At 43.5% G+C, this 25,552-nt stretch overlaps 1 protein-coding gene across 1 annotated transcript in view; it reads right to left on the reverse strand.

The window, feature by feature from the left end:
- GLDC (glycine decarboxylase) overlaps nucleotides 1-24,467 on the reverse strand; it is a 92,915-nt gene extending 68,448 nt beyond the window's left edge. The window contains exons 1-3 of the mRNA XM_024734273.1: nucleotides 24,007-24,467; nucleotides 23,393-23,471; nucleotides 4,613-4,748 (exon numbers count right to left, since the gene is read on the reverse strand). Of these exons, the coding sequence (XP_024590041.1) occupies nucleotides 4,613-4,748; nucleotides 23,393-23,471; nucleotides 24,007-24,261 (470 nt within the window). The 5' untranslated portion in view covers nucleotides 24,262-24,467. The remainder of the gene's footprint in view (nucleotides 1-4,612; nucleotides 4,749-23,392; nucleotides 23,472-24,006) is intronic.
- Between the last annotated feature and the right edge of the window lie 1,085 nt (nucleotides 24,468-25,552).

A 25,552-nucleotide genomic window follows, 5' to 3' on the forward strand; every position in this document is an offset into this window, starting at 1 on the left:
GTAAAGTCCTTCCCAAATGCTGGTTGTTTTGAAAAGTTTTTATCCTCTGTTCCTGTCTTAGAAAAATTTTTTTAAACACTCATAGACTTCTCCCAAAGGATTTATTCATACTTCTATTCAGATATTATTAGATATTTCTATTTGGAAACAATTTCTTTCTGGAAATTCATCACATCCCATGTCAGCATCACACTCCCTATCCTTCCTCCAACCAGATCACCAAACAAGGTAGTTTCTTTTCTTAAATTCCTTCAAAGTTACCACTATCATGCCAATTCTCAAGGTAAAATGTCCAGATTTTTTTAGGCCCAAATGATGACCAGTTGCCATTAGTCTTCCTTCCGACATCCTATATCCACCCCTTTGATGCCTTACTAGCCTAGCACAGTGCTTAAAATAGGAAATTATCTAATATTTCTGGTGCAAATGTATGGGTTTGACTTTGCTGCTCAAATGGGGATGGCTCCCCAGTTACCTGCAAGAAAAAGCCCCAAACCTCCCAAACACAGTCCTTCATACCTGAGACCATGCTATGCCTTTGCTCACAGACTTTGGGATTTAATATTCCCCTTCCCTTGTTCAGCCTTTCTCTCCTTGCTCAAAGTCCAAGCTTAGGCTGATGCTAATTAGCATTGCTAAAAGGAGAGAGCTTTAAAACTTTTCCTGCAAAGATGACAAATACATGATCCTACTTTCTTTTACTTGTAAACTTCTTTTATAATCCACACTTTTTTTTTTTACAATAAACAGACATAAATGGTCTTAAAAATCATCTATTAATGGACACGGATTGGTGAGTCTCAAGCCTGGAGATACTAAATAAACCCTCGTTTCAGGAGAAAAATGCTAGCACAGGGCCTGCCATCCTGCATAAAAGGGTTTAGTTGCCCCAGGCAAAACAGTGGTCAAGAAAATGTCTGTAATCTACAACTTCTATGTTCCAATTGATATTTAACTCAATTGATTTCTGTTTCTAGATATATTTTAATATTAAAAACCAAAATGTATCTGCATATCCAAGAAGGCATTCTGTTCCGCTCAAAAAGGATGCATGATATATTCAACATGGCATTAACATTTATTCCAAAATAATCAGTATTCCCTACGATTTTAACCAAAAAAGGCGTGGGGGAGTTGCAGGAAGACAAACATTCATGAGATTCTCTCATTTAATCCCAGTGCCAACATTACACAAAACAGAAATAGTCACAAGGGAAATGTAAGTGTTTTGATATTAGTTAACTGATATTATCAGCAATCAAAAATTTCAAAAAGTAGACCCTATAAAATATATTCTAGGCCTAATGTAAATCTTCTTGTAAAAGCCCAAATGTTTGTATTCTCTGGAGGCTATGTTACCCATTTATTTTCACCTCACGTCACCGGAATTTGTTGGTTCCATCTCTATGGCAACCATTCAGAAGGGTGATAATGTGAAGTCTACCCAAGCTCATGTGCACAGCCCTCCCTATCAGGGCTGGCAAGGGCCAGTATCACCCTCTGTTTCAGATCAGCTTTCGGAGGATGCAAAGGAACAAAACTTAAAATGCACCCCAAAACCAGAACTGAAAAGCAAAGAACAACACTGTCTCCCTCTCAAAACTCTGGCGGATCCTAAAGTAAATGAACATATCCACTCACAGCCAGGAAGCAATATGGTGAATATTCTGTGCGGCCACCAAGAGCGAAGACAGCTGGCCAGTATTCAGATGGCTGGAATGCTGCAGCCCATTCATGTACTTAGGAGGCCTGTTTTGTAAGAAGGAGGAGACAGGCCATTTGCTTTTCAAATCAAACTTGGAGTTTACCATCCAAACTTTTACCAATACCCCAGGGGAAAAGAAGCCCTCAGCAATACAAATACCTTCACACACGTTCACACACACACAAACACACACACACCCAAAGCAGAAAAACTACTTCTTTGACAGTTCATTCCTGTTCTCCTATTAATAAAGAAATGGAGCATATTGAAACCAAAAGCAATGCAACAGTGATTAGGCCAACAGATCTGGCTTCTATAATGATGGGACGTGAATCACTGCATCTAGGACAAACACCCTCACCAACCAGGACTACCTTTGCACTTATGCAAAAGCAGACAGAAGATGCAAAGGCGCTGTGCTTCCCACATAGTCTAACCTATGCCCTAAGCTACACACATGCCTTGGTCCTCAGACCTACAGGTCTGGGCTTTAGGCACCAGATGAAGGCCCGCTGTGCTGACGGCCCAACACATATTCACTCACAGACTCAAATACACAGAAACCGCTATGTTTGTTTGAGTGTAAGTTCAAACAGAGTGTAAGTTCAGAGTGTAAGTTCACATATGGTAAGTAGTCAAAACAGTACCCCTATTCCTAGTACTAAGAACACTTTGTGCAAAGTTTAAAATTACGTAGGGTATCAGGTTTACTCTCTAAAATGTCAAAATTGTCAAAGTTTGTAATCTTAGATGGGGTTGCACATTTCTCTGTGTGTTTGTGTGTGTGTGTGTGTTTTAGAGGTGACTAGCTGTTTTAAAGGGAGAATGAGGGAATCGGGAGGGGAATGAGCAGGGACTCAGTAGAGTCTGGGAAATGAAAATTTACAAAAACAGGAAGGGGGCCGTCCACATGAAAACCCATCTGGGTTTGCTAACTGGTGCTCACAGAAGTTAGGCTCCTACCCAACCACAGAAGCTGGGAGACACGGACCCCATCTTCAGAAGTTGACTAGAACAAACAGTAAATTTGGGGGGGGGTAGCTTTGAGTCTGCTCAGGCAGGCACTTACTTCTGGTTTTTTTTTGTTTGTTTTTGCGGTACGCGGGCCTCTCACTGCCGTGGCCTCTCCCGTTGCAGAGCACAGGCTCCGGACGCGCAGGCCCAGGGGCCATGGCTCATGGGCCCAGCCGCTCCGCGGCATGTGGGATCTTCCCGGACCGGGGCACGAACCTGTGTCCCCTGCATCGGCAGGCGGACTCAACCACTGCGCCACCAGGGAAGCCCCTTCTGTTTTTGTGGAAAAAAATGGACTAACAGATGTCTCAATAGTCTGTCATAGGATGGCAGGTGGACAGCTTCTTATATGAGGCAATTATACTGAAATAAGAATTTTGGTCACTTGATTCAAATTAACTCTGACAGAATTTTATTAAATAACACCTATTTTTAAAACAGATGTGAAGTGTTCAGCAAATGTTTAAGATATATTGCTGTGGAGCACGTACTTAGTATTTCAAAGGAGGCAATTCCGTGCTTTCCCATGGGGGGGGTCCACATTCCCTTTACTAAAGTTGATTATTTTTCTGTATGCTAACCTAAAAGATAGTCTCTGCATCTTGCTATAAATACCTTTGAATTGCTGAGGCAATCACTTACTCTGTCCTTGCATAATAATGGTCCTACTAAAAATTAAATTTACCTCGTACATCAACCAACTTAAAAAAAAAAAAAATCACCCAGGAAGTATCAAAGCCTTCCCAGGCTTGGTTTGTTTCTACGCTAGAGATGGTAAGTGCACACATTCCTTTAGAGATAAGGTTATCAGTTGAAATAAAGTTTCAATTCAAAGATGCTGGTGTATACAATGGCACTGATCCAAAAACAGAGAAAGAAAGGCCCAGGGGTCCCCATCTTTCCTCCTCCATAGTCAGACAATATTTCCCAGTGGGCAGAAGAAGCAGATGCTCTGATCTGCTCTCAGGCACCTTTGAAGCCATGGTCTTTGCCCGTTAAGAAGTACCCAAGGTGTTTTCTTGTTTAGTGTATACTAGGACATGAATCTCTGTTTCCTTCTTTCTATCATACAGCAAACAGGAATGGAAAAGCAAGATAGCATGGAAGTTTTCCTCAAGTGCAGGAGAAACATTCTCATTTTGCGCAACCTGTGGCAGCCAGAGTGGGCAGGGACAAGAACACCCCCTACCCCACCCCCTAGAGGACTAGGAACGAGTTACCTGATAGGTGAGGTGGAGGCAGAACAAGTAACAGCATTAACAGCTCAGCTTTGTCTCTGATTGTTTCTAGAAGAGCCTGTTCACAGAATACACATGTTCTCTTTCTCTACAAAGTGCTAAGTAATAAAGCTAACATTTGCATCTCCATCTACCTGATACAATGTCTTCTTTTTCAGTTGGTCATAAACCCAGAATATTGGTTTGGGGCAGGGAGCAGAGGAGGGGGGCATAATTAACTGTAGCTCCTAAAATCCTGAGAGAAGACAATGGACCAAGATTTTGACTCACTGAGTAATCTCAGACAGCCTAAAATCCTAGTGTCTCCAAAGAATAAAGCCCTGAATCTGCCTACCTGCAGGTTTGATATCTTGCTCAAAAACGCTCACTGAGGACAAACACGGAGTCAGCAAGAGGAAGAGATGCCCAGCATCCACAAGTTTGAGCTCTAGATTATTTTATGGGAATAAAAGTGGAAAGAAGCTTCTAAGTCCTCTACATTTGAGTAAGGAAATCTCCCAAGCCAGATAAAGCCAGGTAGGTTCCTGCAGGTTAGGGATAACACTAGAGTATGGGTGTCAGTGGGCAAGTTCTGAGACTTTGCGGGGTGGGGACACAGAAAGAGTCATGCAAATCAAATCACAGCACTCCTGTTTTTCATCAAGAAATACATTACCATCCTGAGTTCTCCAGTAAGTTCCGCAAAATTGTCTGTGGCACTGAGCAGTTATAATAGCCCATGCCAATATATGATCTCCAGATCTGGTTCTTGCTGGAAATGGCATGCAGAGATGCAAGGATTTCATTTTCACCTGATTGTGGGAAAGAGAGAAATGTTACAGAGAGAAAATGTCTCAAAAGAGAACTCTAGTTATAGTTTTAAGCCCTAGTTTTGTTTGAATATTGACATGAGGAGAACAGCTATATGGGAAATATAAGAATCATCCTCTCAGCAACACTAAGTACTAGATGCAGGAACCTGAAAGATCCCCAAACAGCACTCAGTTACTCCTCAAGGTTGGTTCCTCGTAATTTTTTTTGGCTCTTCTTTTTTTGGCTTTGTCAGAATTTCCCAGTTTTGACACCTGCCTCATTCCAGTTTTCTTCTGTTCCCTTCACATGTTTTATTTACACCAAATAAAAATTCTGCTCCTGGTAAAATATTTTTCCTTTTATTCATTTTTTTTGGGGGGGGTTAATTTATTTTATTTATTTTTGGCCACATTGGGTCTTTGTTGCTGCACATGGGCTTTCTCTAGTTGCAGCGAGCGGGGGCTTCTCTTCGTGGCAGCGCACGGGCTTCTTAGTGTGGTGGCTTCTCTTGTTGCGGAGCACAGGCTCTAGGCGCGCGGGCTTCAGTAGTTGTGGCTCGTGGGCTCTCGAGCGCAGGCTCAGTAGTTGTGGCGCATGGGCTTAGTTGCTCCACGGCATGTGGGATCTTCCCGGACCAGGGCTCGAACCCGTGTCCCCTACATTGGCAGACGGATTCTCAACCACTGCGCCACCAGGGAAGCCGTTTTCCCTTTTAAATTGCCTTATACCAATAGTTGGTATGTCTTAAATAACACATGACCTACATTTTTCTCTAAAATTGCCGTGCTAATTCTGACACTTTTTCCTGTGTGTCGCTGAAAGGGCTACTTATAAAAGGCCCTTCACCCAACCAAGAAAATATCAGTTATAATAAAAGATCCACATGCAGGGTTTTTTTTATATTTATTTATTTTCCTTATTTTTTCCCACTTTGGTTTTTTTTTTTTGGCTGCGTCAGGGTCTTAGTTGCAGCACATGGTATTTTCGTTGAGGCATGTGGGATCTTTCGTTACAGTGCACAGGCTCTTTGTTGTGGCACATGGGCTTTTCTCTAGTTGTGGCACTCAGGCTTCTCTCTAGTTGTGGCGTGCGGGCTCCAGGGCGCGTGGGTATGCTGTTTGCGGCACACGGGCTCTCTCATTGAGGCGCGTGAGCTCAATAGTTGTGGTGCCCGGGCTTAGCTGCCCTGCGGCGTGTGGGATCTTAGTTCCCTGACCAGGGATCGAACCTGTGTCCCCTGCACTGGAAGGCGGATTCTTCACCACTGGACCACCAGGAAAGTCTTAACCAGCATTTTCATTAGGGAACTAGGTAATTAAGGAGGAATTATAAAAGTCCTCGGATGCAGATGAGACGCTATTTGGAGTCATGCATGTAATAACAGCATCTGACAGTTTGAGCACTTACTCTTTCCCAGGAATTGTACCAAATGCTTTCCACATCGCTTTGGAAACTAAGGCTTGAAGAGAACCACTCACCTAAGGCTACATGATTTTAAATTAGCTACCCAGCCTAACTCCAGCTTCCACACTTTCCTGAAGGTGCCAGATTTCGATCTGCTACTTATACTGAAAGATACTTTCTAGATACAAATGACCTTACCTGGTTCTTTCTCTACTCCTCTGCATATAGTTAGATCATGCTACTAAAATTTAACTGAGATTTAACTACTTAGGCAAATGTCTGCCCCCTTTAAGATCTTACAGACTCAGGGACTTCCCTGGTGGTCCAGTGGTAAAGAATCCACCTTCCAATGCAGGGGATGCAGGTTCAATTCCTGGTTGGGGGGGCTAAGATCCCACACGCCACGGGGCAAGTAAGCCTGCGTGCCACAACTACTGAGCCCGCACGCCCTGGACCCTGCGCACCACAACTACAGAGCCCGTGCACCACAACTAGAGACAGAAAACCCGCACACCACGACTAGAGAGAAGCCTGCATGCCACAAGATCCCACATGCCTCAACAAAGACCCGACATGGCCAAAAAAAAAAAAATTAGGGACTCAGTCACTAAATCTTGCAATTGATTGATTTTATTGTTACAAATCTAGGTACAGCAATCTCTAAAATGGCAAACTGGCTAGGAAGATGCTTCACGATGTTTTAATTCTACTGAACTCTGTGACTGTTATTCTCATTAATCCTTCTTTATCTTCATTGAAAACACTGTCACCTTCCATCCTACCCTCCCACCCCACTTGCTTTCACAGTAAATAAATTCACAAGAGATGTGTCATTTTGCCAGACTAGGCTAACAAAAGAGGGGAGTAAGTATCAGTTTACAAGTATCGGTTTCATGAGTAAATACAACCCTACTGCCTTATGATGGACAATCTTGCCTTCTTCCACAGATTTAGGAACTATAGGTGAAAGTACAATAAAACAATATCTGAGGAGATACGCAAGTACAGCATCCTTAGGAACAATCATGCAAGAAATCCAATCACTTCCCAAAGTCTTCTTAGGGCAGAGTGATTAAGAGGCCCAGTAGGAGGGGAAATTAGCAGTGCCTGGCCCGCACCCAATTCAGCAAGGCCAGCTTAAATTAAGATCCTGTGCAAGAGGGACAGGTCCCTGTTCCATATTATGCCATGAGGACAAAAGGTCCAGCTCTCAAATGAGAACAGTCTTTGAAGGACTTTGTCAAATTAAGAGTTTAACCTTTGAGAGTCATAGAGTATTGAGTAATATGATTTTTTTTCTACATTACAGAAAGATAATTCTATTGGTAGTGTGGACAGGTCAGAGAGGAGACTCTGGAAACAAGGGGATATGGTAAGAGGCCAGCACAATAGTCCAGGAGGGAGATGGTTCAGGGAGTGTTATGGGTTAAAGGGTTAAACTGTATCCTCTAAAGAGATACGTTTAAGTCCTAACCCCAGGTACCTAAACAATTATATAAAACATCAGGGGCTGCTACGAGAGATGTTAATATTTATCTGGAGACCCTAAACTCTCAAGTAGAATGGTGGAGGAACCTGATTCTTCCTTTTGCAAGAAAACCCATTCTCTCATACCTCCCAGCAGGGCTGAGGATGTTAGTACAAGTTCGTGTGCCCAGTGAAAGAGCTTCAGTTAGAGCCCAGTTCCTTTCTCATCCATTCTGCAGCCTATCCTGCCCATATGCCTTCACCACTGCAGACTAGCCAGGAACCCACTTCCACACCCCACATCAGTTCAGGGTGTCCATATATCAATACATATCATCAACCCTCATAGTTGCCAATGTCCTACACACTTGGATAAAACACTTGAAAAAATTTAAAGGCCAATTAGCATAAAAGAAGAGCAAAAAAATTAATTATAGATAAGACCCAGAAGCATAAAAATGTTCAAACTTGAGTTTTTAATCCTGTAACAGAGGAGACTTCCCTGGTGGCGCAGTGGTTAAGACTCCATGCTCCGAATGCAGGGGGCCGGGGTTCGATCCCTGCTCAGGGAACTAGATCCCCCAGGCATGCCACAACTAAGAGTTCGCACGCCACATATAAGGAGCTTGCCTGCTGCTACTAAGGCCCGGTGCAACCAAATAATCCTATAACAGATATACTCTAGTCCCTATGGGACCAAATTTTCCAAGCACCTGTGGGCTCTGCCCCTACCCAGATAGAGCTAATACAAATACAGCAGGCCCTCCAGGACCCACAGCTTCCAAATTTGTGGATTTCAACCAAGAATCAAAACTATTCAGAAAAAAAATTTTCAGAAAGTTCCAAAAAGCAAAACTTGAATTTGCCAGTGTTGGCAACTATTTACATATCATTTACATCGTATTTACAACTATTTACATAGAATTTACCTTGTATTAAAACTATTTACATGGCATTTACATTGTATTAGGTATTATAAGTAATCTAGGGATGATTTAAAGTATATGGGGAGGTTGTGCGTAAGTTATAGGCAAATGCTGCACCATTTTATATAAGAGACTTGAGCATCCAAGGATTTTGGTATGGTGGAGGGTGGGGGTAAGGGGGCGCCTGAAGCCAATCGCTCCTGGATACTGAGGGACAACTGTATTCCCTGATTGGCCCTCATCATAGCCTGGTCTTGACAACCGATTTTACATTCTATTGGGAACAAAGTGAGTTAATAGAATGAGTAGTCCTCTGTACACCAAGCTAAAGGACACTCATGAGCCATCAAGAGCAGGGTAGGTACTTGGTCATGCTTCTGGAAGTTATAATGGTCTGAGAAACCTTTACCATTCACTCATCCGTTGCTCATCATGACAACCTGGAAGTCAAGACAGTCTGTGACTTGAAGAACAGAGAGTTAAACTGCTTCTTACTGTGATAAAATCAAGACCTCACCTAGAGATTATCATACTAAGTGAAGTCAGAAAGAGAAAGACAAATGCCACATAATATCAGTTATATGTGGAATCTAAAAAATGATAGAAATGAACTTATTTACAGAACAGAAATAGACTCACAGACACAGAAAACAAACTTATAGTTACCAAAAGGGAAAGGGGAAGGGGGGATAAATCAGGAATTTGGGATTAACAGATACACACTACTATATATAAAATAGATAAACAACAAGGACCTACTATATAGCACAAGGAACTATATTCAGTGTCTTCTAATAACCTATAATGGAAAAGAATTCAGTTATATGTATATAACTGAATCACTTTATACCTGATGCATTGTAAATCAACTATATGTCAATAAAAATAAATAAATTAAAAAATAATCTAGACCTCAGGCTTTATCAGTCACATTTAATAAAAAAAAGACACTCCCCAACAACACAACTTAGTGAGTGTCTGGATTATTTCTAATGTTTGTTCACTGGTCACCATTTCTCATACCTACTAATGAAATCTGACTTTGGTCCAATCAGCAGAAGAGCCAACCTAGTACATTTAGGAGCCCAGAGTTTGAGTTACTATGTTAAGTAATGCCAAGATCCAATGGACATGGAGAAAAGGGGAGAAGAGGGAAAAGTCCACAATCAGAGGTCTACCGCTGAACCTCTCTGAAATGGAGCACAGCAGAAGCAGTCTCTAAGAGCAAGTTTTGGGGCATGATTGGTCTAAATAAAAGCCCAAATCCTAACCATGCGATATCCACCACTGTACTTCACAATAGAGTTAGATTCCTTTCCCCCTTGGAAAAGAATGCCTTTCTAGAGAAATAGGGTGGGATCCTTAAGTCCAAAGTGGCAGTCTTTTCCACCTACGTAGTAAAAGAAGCATTTTAAAAAGGCAATTGTGTCATCCAAACCCTGGGCAGCACAGCCCCAGGAAAGCTGTGTGAACAAAGAGGAGAGAGGAAAATGATCAGCTTCCCCCCAGAGTGAGCCCCACAGCAGTGCACATTCCTCACCCTTGTCCTTCCAACTTGACAAAAACAGCTTCTTCCTGTTAACAGGCCCAATTCTAGTAACTATCTTCCTGAATATGAAGGACAATGAAACAAACCAGGGAGGAAATGAGACAGAATGAGAAAGGGAATGTCCATTAAAAAACACTTGGATGGATAAACAACAAGGTCCTACTGTATAGCACAGGGAACTATATTCAATATCCTGTAAGAAACCATAATGGAAAAGAATATAAAAAACTATATATAGATAGATATACATATATATAAAATATGAAAAACTATATATATATATATATCTGAATCACTTTGCTGTAAACCAGAAACTAACACAACATTGCAAATCAACTATACTTCAATTAAAAAAATAAATAAAAACAAAACAAAACACTTGGAGACAAACTGTCATTCTCCAGACGTCTGCCTACAGCCTCAAAGAGCAGCCAGACCTTGCATTACTATGTCCTCCCAGCCATGAAAGTCCTTAGTCCTTTAGCAATCTAAGCAGTTAAGTTCTTTTCTTGTGGAATAAATACCTGCTTCTGACCTTGTTTATTCCTCTACCTCAGCACGTTGCATAACACCCTGGTCCTAATGTACCAAGAACAGAGTTCAGTGACCTGGGCACCATTCCCTAAGAAACTACAGGTGGGTCTCACAATGGTCCTGCTTCTCAGAATTCAGAATGAATGCTTCCTCCTTACATAATTCCATATAAGAGCCTTTCCAATAGTAACTCCCTTGTCACTTGCACCTAAAACGTCAAGGAGAATTTTGCACCTACCACTTCCCCAAATATACTTTCTGGTAGGAATAAGCTGATTTAGCTGTTAAATTTCTAGGCCTAGATTTTAATTTCCCATACATGTGAACTTGGACAAGAACTAGGAGAATGTCATCAGAATAAACAGGCAGGCTATATGGGTCAAGATACCTGCTACACCCCAACACACACACACACACACACACACACACACACACACACACACACACACACCCCTAACCCATTCCCAAACACACAATTTTTTTTTGCCACAATTATATGGAAAAATGTATCCATGCTTTGCTTTTGCTTTTCTGACAATCTAAAAATATTATGCCTAAGTTTCCACAGAGTATATATTATTCTACCAGTTATATTAAAAAATAAATATATATGGATATGTTGTATATTAACAGAATATCTCTGGGATGATTCTTAAGAAACTGATAAGGGAGAAAGGGTCTTGCTTACCCTGTATATCTTTTCATGCTTTTGAATTTTGGATAATATGACTGTTATTTATTCAAAAAATTTTAATTGAGTTAAAATGTTACACCCAGAACAAAATCCTGCTTGTGAAATACATGGGTGCAGACATCTGCTGTCCCCACAGTGGCTGGCTGTCCACAGAGCATTTTCCAGGCAGCCCAGCAACACCCAGCATGGAGCAGCCATTCAACCAGCAACAGAGCCTCCCTCCCACTCCCTGCCCTTCATGTGCTTTGCAAGATTCTCAGAAAAGGACTCTAAGGAAATCATCAGGACTGAAAACCAAGAAACTCGTTATTTGAATTTCCCAGAAAGGGCTTTTTCTGCCAGAGGCTGAAGGGAAGAGCTGGGGCTAGAACGTGAGGACAGAGACTGCCTTAGCATTTTTCTTGCCAAAGCTGCTCAGGAACCATGGGGGGGTGGGGGCCAGGGTCTCAAGATAAACAAACCATGGATAATAGCATATATCAGGATTTTCTGATTTCCTGAGTGGAAGCCAGAATTTGCCTACAAACTCCATCCTAATGTGTAGCCTTTTTCTAACTTCACCTAATCATTTGCAGCACCTCTCTCCCTCCCCCGTAAATAAGTGGGCTTAAGCATGGCTTAACCCCACTTACCCAGCCCATTAAACCCTACTCCCTCTTATTTGCCAAGTTTCTTTCCCTAGCAAAGGAGGGTTTCACAACCACAGTCTGCTGAATTATAGAATTTGTTCAGTCCAGGAAGGCAAACCAATCTATAAGCTCGTTAATGCAGAATAATGACATGGAAACTCTTTGAATTGAAAACGCTTCAAGACTGGCAGAGGGGCGCCCACCCCATGCGTCAGGATGTGGTCTGGGCAGCACCACACAGGCCTCACCTGGGGCTCTGGCCCCCCAACCCTAAGCCTGCCAGGCTCTTTCCCATCTTCTTGATCAGCCGATTAATACCCCAGCTCACCCAGCCCCTCATGAGTCTTGGGAATTAGAACCCCTGGCCAGGCACTTCCAGCCGAGAGGGGCCAAGGCACATCCAATCCGTGTTTCTGATGGCTCCATGGTCCCTCGTCTCCACAGGAGTGAGCAGTCCCTAGAGCTCTGCCTGCTCACCCAAGAGATATACAGGTTCAAGATCTTTATAGCAGCTGTAGGAAAACCAGAAAAGCATCCCATGGCGGGGTAGTGGGGACATGTCTGTTATTTACTTCTGGGACTTGGGTCACACTACTTTCTGTGGGAGACCTCGTCAGCCGCCCCTTTTCATTCCATCTATAAACATTTACAAAAGAAGTGTACAGAGAAACATTACAATTCATAATATATACCTGGAACACCAGTTGACCTACGTAAGCAGGCCAAATGGTCAATTTGAAATGAGAATCAGAGTGGAAGTCCTGGAGTGTTTGTTTTTCCTCTTTGCTGCCCTGTGAGTAGCTTGTCATGGCCAGCAGAGCAAGAACAAGAAGGGACAAATATGTATTGAGTCCAGCTTAAACAATTTAACATGTTTGCAGGAAAGAGAGAATTTTTATAGATCAAAGGAATACAGGCATATGGAGAAATTTGTAATCCAGCCCAGAATCTCACCAACTAAATTATAATCTCTTTGTGGACAGGTGCGTAGTGGTTGCTAGGTACATACTAGGTGCTCAGAAAATACAAGTGAATGAAAATTCACCTAAACTCCCACATATAGTTGTTAGCTCAATATTCACAATAACTCACCTATCACAGAATCCACAATGACAAATCAATGTGCAAACTGTTCTCACATCCCTAAAGGCATGAGCTTCAGAGAAACATTTCTAAAGGGAAACTTGCAGCTACTAAGCAAGTTCTGTGAAATAATACAGTGCCTACAATAATTTCATATTTTCCAAACTTTTGTTTCCTTATTGTTTAATCAGTTAGTACATTGGATGATATGGACATTGAGAATCCTTACTAAAATTCCCAGTTTGCATTTTTATTAAAATACTTCAGGTTTAACAAGTAAAACAAACCTGAGCAGTCAAAATGAGATCAAAGTTCTTCACACATCATATAACAGACATTTCTAAAAGCAAAGCACAGTGCCATTTGGTGGGGTGAAAAGAGGACATAAGGAATAGAAGCCAGCAATCACCCTCCTGAAAGCAGCGCACAACCTCGTTGTGGGCCACCCCCCTTCAGGCTCCTGAGCAGGTCAGGTCCTCCACGCCCATTCCCATAAGGTGCTCACTGAGCTCCCATCCCAATGTGGACGGATGGAACTGCCTCACCTGTCTCCCTCCCTAGCCAGCCTGTGTGGACTTGAAGTCCTTGGCCACTTGACTTTACCAATCCTCAAACTAAGCTAAACTCAGGCACCCCATTCCTCTGTTCCTGCTCCCAGGTCACTAAATGATGCTGGGTGAGGGGATCCTAGCAAACCTTACAGATTCAAGCCATTAAATCTCAGCAGGTCTTCCATGCAGGGTGATCTAGGCCCCTCACTACCCAGATGATCACTTTCTCACTTTTCTAATGCTCTGTCTCACCCTTCCTGCCTCTCACTTAGATCATCAGACAGGCAGCCCCTAAACTCCTCCCACCTCGGAGTGTCCTTATGTCATCATGTGGACTTTCTTCTCTCTTATGCCTAAGAAAGGTCCAGAATATGACACTGAGGTCCACAAACCCCTGACTTAAAACGTATCCTCTGGCCTCTTGGATTATTTCATCTCAGGCTGCTCTGCCTGTGTCTTTTTCCAAGCTCTATTTCCCAATATCCTGGTTTCCACTTTCTTCCCAATACTTCATCCATAGGAAATCTCACTCGTTCTCATTAATTCATTCAGAAGACTCACTAAATCTGCAACTCCACCTCTAATCTCTCTCTTGAGCTCTAGACTCGTTATTTCCAACTGCTGATTCAGTTTATTCAAATGCATGCTCCTGAGTACCTCAAATTCAGTTCTGCTCAAACAACACCCATGATCTCGTCTTCCTCTAGGACCCTCCTCTTCTCCCTGTTTGCTCTCTGTTAATGACATCTCCATCACCCCAAGACACTCAGCCTAGAAACTGACTGACAGTCCTACCTGCTGCCCCGCTGGACCAACCACCATGTCTGTACCAAAACCATACTTGCCACAGGCTGCTCTCAGGCAATTATTGATACTAAGCCCAGCAGGAGAACAAATGCAGACCCATTCCTGTAAGATTTGGGACTCCTCTGATGGGTGACTTTGGTTCAAGGACTCTGCTCAGTCTGACCAAAACTTCTTAGATCTGTGCTGCAGTCTATGATTCTTCTTACCCAATTCTTCCATCCTTCTGCCCCTCCACCAGGGTCAGACTTGCATCACAGTCTAAAGGCTCCCCTGCCTTCTCATGCTCCCACTCTGACATATCTAATATCATCTTGGTGACTGCTTCCTGGTAGACACATTTAAAATCTCACCTCTAAAATCTCCAACAGGGCTTTCCTGGTGGCACAGTGGTTATGAATCCGCCTGCCAATGCAGGGGACATGGGTTTGAGCCCTGGTCCGGGAAGATCCCACATGCCGCGGAGCAACTAAGCCCGTGTGCCACAACTACTGAGCCTGCGCTCTAGAGCCTGTGAGCCACAACTACTGAGCCTGCAAGCCACAACTACTGAAGCACGCGTGCCTAGAGCCTGTGCTCCGCAACAAAGAGTAGCCCCCGCTCACCGCAACTAGAGAAAGTCTTCGCGCATCAACGAAGACCCAAGGCAGCCCAAAATAAAAAAAATAAATAAAATCTCCAACAATCTCCCAGCTGGTCTCCTTGCCTCTGTCTCAGAGGCACTCTGCAAAACACAGTTTGAATATGTCACTTCCCTCTGTAATAACTGTTAATGTCTCCCCACTATGTAGAGGAAAACAAATCCTTTATCATGGCTTTGGGCCCTCCATACCTTGCTTTCCATACCTCTCTGCAGCTCAATATTCTACACACATGGTCTACTCACCATCCTCAAATAACCATATTAGGTTATTTGAGGCATGTCGACACTTCCAAGCCTCTGCTCATGCCATAACCTCAGCTAAACCATTCATCCTATTTGCAGACCTAAGGAGCTATTCGGTATCTATCTCCCTATCAGTTTTAACCTACAGTCAGGGACCATATCTTTATCACCCTTTACTTCCTGATTCTTGCATCCTCAGTGCCTAAAGCAGTATTGTATTTTCCATTGAAGTCTCTCAAGGAATTAAAGTAGATGGAAGAGGCTATAGACATAGATTTGGTGATAGTGGCTTATAACCCAATGGTGACAAAGGGGAGTAGGTTGGGGCATTTTGTGTATGGGTAAATGGCCCTATGTACCTCAATAGTCCTCAAGAGTAATACCATATTTAAAGCACAGTATATTTTATTTTGACAGCATTGAGTACTTTTAAAAGTTAGATAAAATTCATTATAATTTATGATAGCAAGTATATGCTAATTTAGATGAATATGGTAGTTTTTAAAATATCTATGCAGAAGATTTTTAGGGCAGTGAAAACACCCTGTATGCTACTATAATGGTGGATACATGTCATTATACACTTGTTCAAACCCACAGAATGTACAACACCAAGAGTGAACCCTAATGTAAACTACGGACTCTGGGTGATAATGATGTGTCAACGTAGGTTCATCAGTGGTAACAAATGTACCCCTCTGGTGGGGGATGTTGATAATGAGGGAGGCTGTGCATATGTGGAGGCAAGAGGTATAGGGGAATTCTCTGTACTTTCTGCTCAATGTTGCTGTGAACCTAAAACTGCTCTAAAAAGGAACGTCTTTTAAAAAACATTATGCGTGCAATCTTGTTTACACTCCTCCCTTCAAAAGGTGTAAACTAATTCCCCTTCCCTTGAATTTGGGCCAGTCTTAGTGACTCACTTTTACGAACAGCATATGATATAAATGATACTATAGAACTTCCAAGACTAGGTCATAAAAAGAATAGTTTCTGCCTGGCTTTCCTTCTCTCCTGAATCACTGGCTCTGCAGGAATCCAGTTGCCATGTTGTGAGGACACTCAAGCAGTCTGTGGACAGACCCATGTGAGGAGGCACTGGGGCCTCCCGCTAACAGCCAGCACCAACTTGCCAGCCATGTTTATGAGCCACCTTGGAAGTGGCTCCTCCAGCCCTAGTTGAGCGTCCACCAATGTGCGACCACAACCTCATGAGTGACTCAGCCAGAACCACCTAGCTTAGCTGCTCCTGGATTCTTGACCCACGGAAACTGTGAGGATAATAAATGTTCATTGTTGTTTTAAGCCCCAGTTTTGTAGTAATTTCGTATAAAGCAAGAGATAACTAATACAGTTACTTTGCCAATTTTTAAAAATATTGTTAAAGAATTCCATTTACATAAAACATTTGATGGTGCTGGATGAATTCCATGATCCTTTAACAAGATGAAGAGGAAAAAGTTGTTTTACGTTTTAAGTTCTTTGTCTCAATCACATGACCTATTTGACCCCTCATCACCATATGTCAGCATGTTTGTATCCTTGCATGTCAAAAAATAAGCAAGTCCTGTGAAAGTATTTCAATCCAAAATGGAACCCAAGGGGAGTTCCCTGGTGGCCACTGCTGTGGCCCAGGTTCAATCCCTGGTCGGGGAACTCAGATCCCACAAGCCACGTGGCCCGTCCACAAAAAAAAAAAAAAAAAAGGAACAATTTGAGACAGTAGAAACATAAAAGATGAAGAGGGAAAGGATGGGACTCATACAGCCAAATAAAGATAAGGTGCTATCAGCAGAAAAAGGACTATTAAAAAAAAAAAAAAAGGAACCCAAGGATATGAAATGGAGAATCTCACACATGCTCCCTCAGAAGAACGGAACTTAAGAACTGAAAGACTGAGTTCCTGTAAACGCCTGATTTACAGAAGACTAAGACTTATCTCCGGACCAATGAACATCCACCAAGAATCTCTCCATACTCAAGCCAATGAACTTACTGGCTGGGTTCTGGCTGGATGTCCCTCTCTTTGTGCTCCCTGCCCACAAACACAACCTGCCCCAGACCCTCAATAACTTGTTTGCAGCTTCTACAGCACATGTCTCCTAAATTGCAATTCCTCTGCTATTCCCAAATAAACTCAAATTTCTGGTAATCTGAGCTTGTTTCAGTTTACATCCTTATTTAGATTGATAGTTCAAAACATGTTAATGCTTAAAAATGATACTTTACAAAGACTAAGATTTCTCATTTGGTGTTCTAGTTTCAAAAGGAAGGGGAAAAAACTGATCACAATTTATTTTAGGATTCATCTCTTTTAAAATAAATATTTTCACCTCTCCACTTTATCAGGATATATCACCACATATTTTTCTAAAATATCCCTGTAGTATAATAAGAAATATCTCTGGTCTTCGGTATTTCCTGAGTGACAAGAGTATCTTGTCTTATTCATACTCAGGTCCTTTTGAGCACACCTGAGTATCTGCTAATAAAGTGATTAGGCTGGGGTTCCTAAATAGCCTCAGGATGTGGCTGGTCAGCAAAAAGACCAAGTGATTAGAGGGCTGGAACTTTCAGGCCCACCAATTGACCTCTGGGAAAAGGAATGGGGGAGGGGTTGCAGGATAAGCTCTATAAAAACAGCAGATTTGATGAGCTTCTGGGCTGGCTAATACATCCCTGTGCTGGGAAAGTGGTCCACCCCAGTTCCATGGGGGCAAAAGCTCCTGTGCTTGGGACACGTCCAGACCCTACCCTATGTACCTCTTCATTTGGCTGTTCACCTGTATCTCTTATAATATCCTTTATAATAAACTAGTAAATGTAAGGAAATGTTAGTGTTCTGTGAGCTGCTCTAGAAAATTAATTGAACCAGAGGAGGGGGTCCGACTTATAGCTTTTTGGTCAGAAGCTCAGGTGAAAACCCTAACTTGTGATTGGCATCTGAAGTGGGGGCAGTTTTGGGGGACTTAATCTGTGAGGTCTGATGCTATATGCAGGTAGACAGTATCAGAAGTGAGTTAAATCGTAGGACAACCAGCTGGTGTCCCCTGAGAACTGAAAATTGCTCGGTGGTGTTGGAAAACACTCCAGAATCCCCCAAATCATTGACAGCATAATTATTCTATTAAGATTCCATCCAGGATGAGACTATAACAATACTCAAATAATTCCATAATTATGCTTCACACATTGCATTTTGCCATTTTCTTTTTCTCAATGAAGGAGCTGCCTTTTTGTGTTTTTCCCTTCTTATAATAACATATTTACACACAAAGAAAACATAGTCAATGTAAAGATTTTGTCTTTGTTTCTAACAGGAAAAGATATACCTCAACTTTTCACATTGTTTTCAGAAATCCCTGTTTTTCTATCCAATTTCACATCACTTCTGTACACTCACAGCATTTTATTCATGTTTCTTATGACATCTTGGACACTTTAACTTTCTGAATCAATTTATGTTAAGATGTAAGCTCCTTGAGGATAGTGACTATGTTTTTTCATACATTTATCCTCACAGTTCCTTGCCTACAGTAAATAGCCATAAACACTTACAATTTAGGCAATATGTTGACTGTCCAAGGTATCAGTCAGATCAGCAGGGGTCTGCCTAACAAGAATTTATGACAAAAATAAAAGGACAACAAACAGACTGCTGTGAGAGTCTAAACATATAAATAAGGAATAGCCAGACCACAGAACTTTCACCCACAACCTGCAGCGACCTACTCAGGAAACCAACCCCCTTATCTACAATAAACCACCTCTGAACTCAGCCTGCTACAGATTAGACTTGCAGAAAGCCATCTTTTGCTATCTCCAGTGACAATGGAGGAAAATGAAGGATAACTTCTATAACAATTGGCCCAAAAGGGCCAGGACTTGATTAATAACTGACAGCTTCCCTACTCTCAGTCCCTGTTTCCAATTTAGGACCAACCAGACAAAGCCAAACAAGCAGCCCTAACCAATCACATAGGAAGCCCTGCTTTAATTGGCCCACTTACAGCTTGCCCAGGCCAACAGGGCACACCTGAAGCCTTTCCTTTATTTCACTATGAGGTCTTCCCACTCCTCTGCAAAACAAAAGGCTGACTCCTAGAGCAAGTTCAGAATAAAGAGCCTTTGCTTTTCTCATTTGGCTGGTCTTTATTTATCTCCACAGTTGTATAATGAAAATCCATTGAAATTATCCTAAAGATGAAATAATAATTCATATGTTCTGGGAACTGAAGGAGCTAGGAATGGCCAAAGGAGAGATTTGTCAGAGACTGAAGAGTTTACAGGTTGCACCTCACAACAGACTTAATCCAGCTGAAAGATAATTGACGCCCACAGCCAGGGGAACAACTGCCCTGTAGGTGCCCTTGGGGTCAGTTCAGAAGAGTGCCCATGGACTTCCCTGGTGGCGCAGTGGTTAAGAATCTGCCTGCCAATGCAGGGGACACGGGTTCAATACCTGGTCTGGGAAGATCCTATATGCTGCAGAGCAACTAACAGCATGTGCCACAACTACTGAGCCTGCACTCTAGAGCCCACGAGCGCAATTACTGAGCCTGCGCACTGCAACTACTGAGCCCACACACCACAACTACTGAAGCCCATGAGCTCTAGGGCCCATGTACCCCAACTACTGAGCCCGTGTGCTGCGACTGCTGAAGCCCGCAAGCCTAGAGCCCGTGCTCTTCAACAAGAGAAGCCACCGCAATGAGAAACTCGTGCACCACAACGAAGAGCAGCCTCCGCTCGCCGCAACTACAGAAAGCCCACACGCAGCAACGAAGACCCAATGCAGCCAAAAATAAATTAAAAAACAAAATGGAAGAGTGTCCAACCCCACCTGGGTGACAGTCACCACCTGCAGCTGCGTTACACAATACCTCCTCCCTCTGCTCACTGCCCTCCATTAACCATTTATTAAAATCACTCTAAACGATAGATCTTAGAATACAAGGTTCTCACAAGACCATCAAAAGTCTCATTCTGACAGCTCAGCCGGTCAATTCTGGTTGAATAACTTGAACATTAAAGGGTTTAGTGTCTCCTCTCTCTTCCTAAGCATGCTCACGATAAGCAATGTGCAATTTTGTGTGAACTTTAAACCCTGCTTCTGTGAAGTTACAGGCTAGCTCAGTCTGGTTCGCTTGAGATGGCTTCACTGAAAATACTATAAAGAGAGGCATATCATAGCCGAAAGTGACTGGCATGGTTCATAAAGTAATTTAAATTTTGTATTAATAATAAATACAGTTATTGTAGAAAATCTAGAAAAAGCAAAGGAATAAAAAGAAATCTAAAATCATCCATAATGGCATCATCCAGAGAAACAAATGTTCCCACTGACATATATCCTTCTAGTTTTTTTTGTTCTTTGTGTATGTCAGCGAGGGATGGAGAATTCACTTGACTAGATGAATCTGACAGGGTTTTGAACTGAATATCTTTGCTTGTTTCTCTAAAGTATGGCTTACTGTGAAGCCAACTAATGATCAAGGTATTCTTTCAAGGTACTTCCTGAAGTGTCCAAGGGGAGGGGGAGCATCCTGCGGGACAGCTGAACCCTCTGTACCTCCCTGACTCTGTCGGGCCACTCTGTCCTGTACAAGCTGGTCCCTTTAGCTCCGGCAGTCTCCCCCAGCCTCGTCCAGCAGAGCATAAGTACCCACCCTTCGATACCCAGCCCTAGTCCTGAACTTTTGTCATCCCTTCCCTCGCCCTGGCAGCGGGCCTGAGTGTTCTCACACCTGTGCTCTCAACCTGCCGCTGCATTTCCACTAGGGCAGCTGGCAAATGGCAGAGTGATTCCAGTGTGATTGGCCTTGTGCATACCCGTAAACTGGATGCTTTGGAAGAGTCAGGATAGGAGTTTTCTACTTTATACACCCACCCCCTTGCAGAGGTCACAACGAAGACAATGTACACTGATGGCTGGAGTGTGAACAGCAGCTGGTCTGTGTGGGGTGAATTCTGCCTTCACCGCTTACCAGCGGTGACCTCGAGCAGGATTCTTACCCTCTGTATGCCACGGTTTCTTCATCTTTAAAACAGAGTTGTTAATGGTAGTTACCCCTCCGCGTTGTAATAAGGATTAAATTAATACATGAAATACACTTTAAAAAGTGCCCAGTACATGGTAAGCACTACATAAAGATTTGAGGTTATAAAGTTATGCATAAGAACTAACCCAAGTATCTCCATGCTGCTTACAGCTCTCACAATCTTCTTTTTCCTCAGCAATGAGGGATTTAAGACTCATCTAACTAGCTCTTGTTAGTTTTCTCTGTATGCAGTGAACAAATATTTGGTCTAGAATTCCTCTGACTACAGTAGAACACAGGCATTCAGCATTCACGTGAAACCAAGTTTGGATAATGCTGCTCCACTGTTAAATGAAAATGCTTCTGCTAGAGGTTACCTGTACCAATTTGCTCTCCTCACGTGGAACACATTCATTACCCATGACGTGTGCACACCTCAGATGAAAACACTGATGCCTTCTGTGCTGCCCACCACCACCTCCCCCTCCCCCTCATTTCCGCCCCCAGCTCACTTCCAAGTAGCAAGCTTTGCTGGAGAGCCAGCCCACTTCAGGGCAAGGGGGGACTCCTGACTGTGCAATATTTTCTGAGTCACCTCAGACTAACCAGATGGAACCGGCCCCAAGTCTCACAGAAGCTGGGTTTAAAGTTTACACTTAAATTACAAATTACTTATCAGAAGTCTGCTTCTAAAGAGGAGAGGAGGAGAAATGGAATCCCCCAAGGTTCAAATTAGTCAGCTGGAAACAAGCACCTGAACTAAAAAAGGCTAGATAGCTTTGACATGGTTCCTAGATGCTAATGTTCTTCAGGAACATTTTATTTTAGAGTATATGGTAAAAGGGCTGACCTAACATGTCCTGACTTTCAAAGTCTCAGGAGGGCTTTTACTTATTCAAATATTCACCGATGGCTTGCTTCAAAAATATATAACTCTTCACTCTAAACATTCAATTAATCAGGATTCTGATTTCCTAAACCTGAAGTAGATAAGGCTTCCAGCTATCCCCAAGTCTCAATCAGTTCAATTGGACAAAAAGCACGTATTTTCTTCTATGAACAAGGTCCCTGCCGTCAGGGGAAATGGTTCAGATTTGAAACTAACAAAGGGAGCAGCCCTCAGCACACCCTGAGTTACAGCATCAGCCAGCTGGAGCTGGACCTGCTTCATACCTCAAGTTGTATACTTTAAAACAAAATAAAGCTTGCCTTCCACATATCCTTTCTGTTCTAAAACCTAAAACAAACCAATTGTCTTCACTTGACTCCAGAAGGGATAGCATTTTTATGATTCAAAACCATGAGAATTCTTTCCTGTTTATAAAAAAAAAAAAAAAAAGCTCTTCAGCGCTGCCTATTTGCCTTTAATTTTTTTGTGGATTCTTGCTCAGCCCATGGAAGTCAAATAATCTTCAGACCACTAAAACTATTTTAAATATAAAATAAAATTCTTTCTGTTTGAATTTTTAAAATAAATAATAAAAATAAATAAAAAATAATAAAATTCTATGAGAGTCTATGGTTAAACTAAGATTTCTTAATCAAGTATGAATCTTATTTCTGTTTCTCTATAAAAATCATTCAGGCTTTAAAAGTACTGCTGCCTTTCAGTAGGTATAAATAGAAAAATTTGGATGTGAGAGAGAACAATCTGAAGCTACTGTGGTATAAAGAACCTTGGGGTAGGAGGCCAGATGTCTGAGTTTCCTACTTTTGTCACTCCCCTGTTTGCATGACTGTAGGCAATTCCTTTTCCCTTCTGAGTATCCTGATCTGCAGAGAAGTGATGACACCTCTCAAGCCAAAGGATGGGAGAACCATAGTCTGGGACAGGTGCCTGGAAAGTTGGGAGTCCTCTACACGTGTTTGTGCACTGCCTTCCCCTGGGAAGTTTGCTGTCTCCACGCCGAGATAAAGAACTGAAATATTCCACCCTCTCCCGCCCCGTGCGGTACCCAACGCTGATTTATTTTCATAAACATTCTCCCTCCTGAGCAATCCTAACCCACAGCTGGACTTTCAAAGACCATAGAAGACAAATAGGCCAGAGCAAGCGGAATCTCCCGCTCACTTACAGACTGGGTCATCCATTTTCAAGGGTCTTTTCAAGCGGATGCTGGCGGGGACGGTCTTCTCGATCAGTTCATCAATGCTCTAAAATTAAAACGCAAGTCCGTGAACACTAAAGGCAGAGGAAATTGCTTCTCAGTTAAAAGTCACCTCTGCATTTTGCATCTACAAAGGCTTGTGGGAAACTTCATTTAAATTGTCTAATTAGGGTTTCTTTCTAAAAAGAACAAACCAAAAATCACTGGAGAAAAAAAATAATGAGTCGGGGTAGTGATTCGGCCACTCCGGGTTGGATTTCAGTGGGCAACCGGAGATAATCGGATAAATCAGGAGGTCCTTCTCTTGCAAAGTGAGAGCTCATCTGCAGGGCGACTTAGGTTGAAAAATACACGGTTTTGAGGCGCGAAGAGTGGGTGGAGGAGAAAGTAACCTGGTGGGAGCAGGCTGGGGCACGCAGACCGAGCGCGCGTGCTCGCTCCCACACCAGGGGCCCCGGGCCAGGGTGCGGGTCCCACGCGGAGGGAGCGAAGCAGAGCTCCTGGCGGGGGCCGGGAGGCCGTACGGGCAGAACCCGGGCGGCGCAGGGTGAGGCCTCTGAGGGCCGGGTTGGGGTCCTTACCGCCAGCCCCAGGGCCTGTAGCATCTCCCTCTGGTCTTTGTCCCCGGGGCCGATATGCCTCCTAGCAAAGTCGTCGTGTCTGGGCAGGAGGCGCTCGAGGAGGCGCGAGGCCCCAGCCGCGCCGCTATCCCCGCCGCCGCTACTGCTGTCACGGCCCCACGGCGCCCAACGAGGCCCCGCGCCTCCAGCCAGGCGGCGGCCGCCCCCGACTCTGCAACCCAGACGCAGCCCCCAGGCCCTGGCGCACGTCTGCATGGTGGTGGTCACCGTCCCCTGCCGGGCCGGCGAGGGTCAGCTACGCTTTCGGCTCCTCTTCTGGTCGCGGCCCCCTGTGTAGCGGCTGCCCCCGGGTAGCCGGAGCCCCTCCCCGCTGGATGACCGAAGGGACGGATGGATGGTCAGAGGCAATGAATGGGTGCCGCGCTGAGCCCGGACACGCGCGCAAACTTCTTACTCCACTCGAGGCACCTGCTTCGCACACTTTAAGCGTCGTTCTGGGGGTGGGCAGTGGGATACGGCCAGGAAACGCTCGGCCAATGGGAGTGAACGGAAGGGCGGGGGCGGGGTAGACCCCGCCCCCCGCCCCCTTTCCCTACCCCCTCCTCAGGCCCTCTGCTCCGTCGCCCGGAGCCTTCCATTCTCAATTACTCCTACTCCATCTCTGGTTGACGCGGGGCGGGGGCGCTCCATGCGCTCCGTGCCACAGGCCACAGGCGTAGTGCCTGGGGAATTCAGCTGAGATGGGAGAGGATTCCAACAGAGAGGCCAGACTCAAAGAGTTGGTTAGTCTCCATTAATTTTAGGGTATCTTTCCTGTCATATCTCATGGAAACCAATATGCACAGATGAGAGTTCTTATATAGTTGTAGGATCATGAGCGAGTTACCAACCTCTGAGCTTAGGTTTCCGCATCTCATACAGCTGGATGGGATTTAAAAAGAGATTATGCATTGAAAGCACTGCCATAACACTAGCCTTGAGCTCTCTCTCTCTCTCTCTCCTCCTTCCCCCCCACGCCCCCCCCGCAGGTGTGTGGTATAAAAATGCAAAAGATACAAAGGTATACATTTTGCACTGTCATCTTAGTTGGAAAATTATTTATACCTGGATATTTTTGAAATCTAATCTCTCTAGTTATCTCTTGAGATTTTTATCGAGAATGAACTTTCAAAATTCCCACTGTCATTCTAATATGAGGAAGAGAGAAGGACAGAAATCAGCAGACCATTAGGCGTACTAACACTAGGAAAAACAGAAGGTGTCCTCTTTCTCCTCCTCTAAGCTTCCTCCTTCAATCATTTTCTGCACACTCTGGGTTCTGTAGCTGACAGGCACAAAGACTAGGCAGAGAGGCAGGAAAGTATAAAATAAAAAGCAGTAGGCAAAATGTTTGTATGGCAGGCAGGGGTGAGTGGTGAGCTAGAAAGGCTGGGTGGAATGTCTCTGAACAGCTTTTCATCCATTTGGAATTGAAATTACAGCCTTCATAAAAGTTAGGAGATATCCTCAGTGCTAGAGGCCTTGGGGGGAGGGGGAGGAATGTGCA

This window comes from Neophocaena asiaeorientalis, unplaced genomic scaffold, assembly GCF_003031525.2.
Source record: "Neophocaena asiaeorientalis asiaeorientalis breed wild unplaced genomic scaffold, Neophocaena_asiaeorientalis_V1.1 scaffold256, whole genome shotgun sequence".
NCBI lineage: Eukaryota > Metazoa > Chordata > Mammalia > Artiodactyla > Phocoenidae > Neophocaena > Neophocaena asiaeorientalis.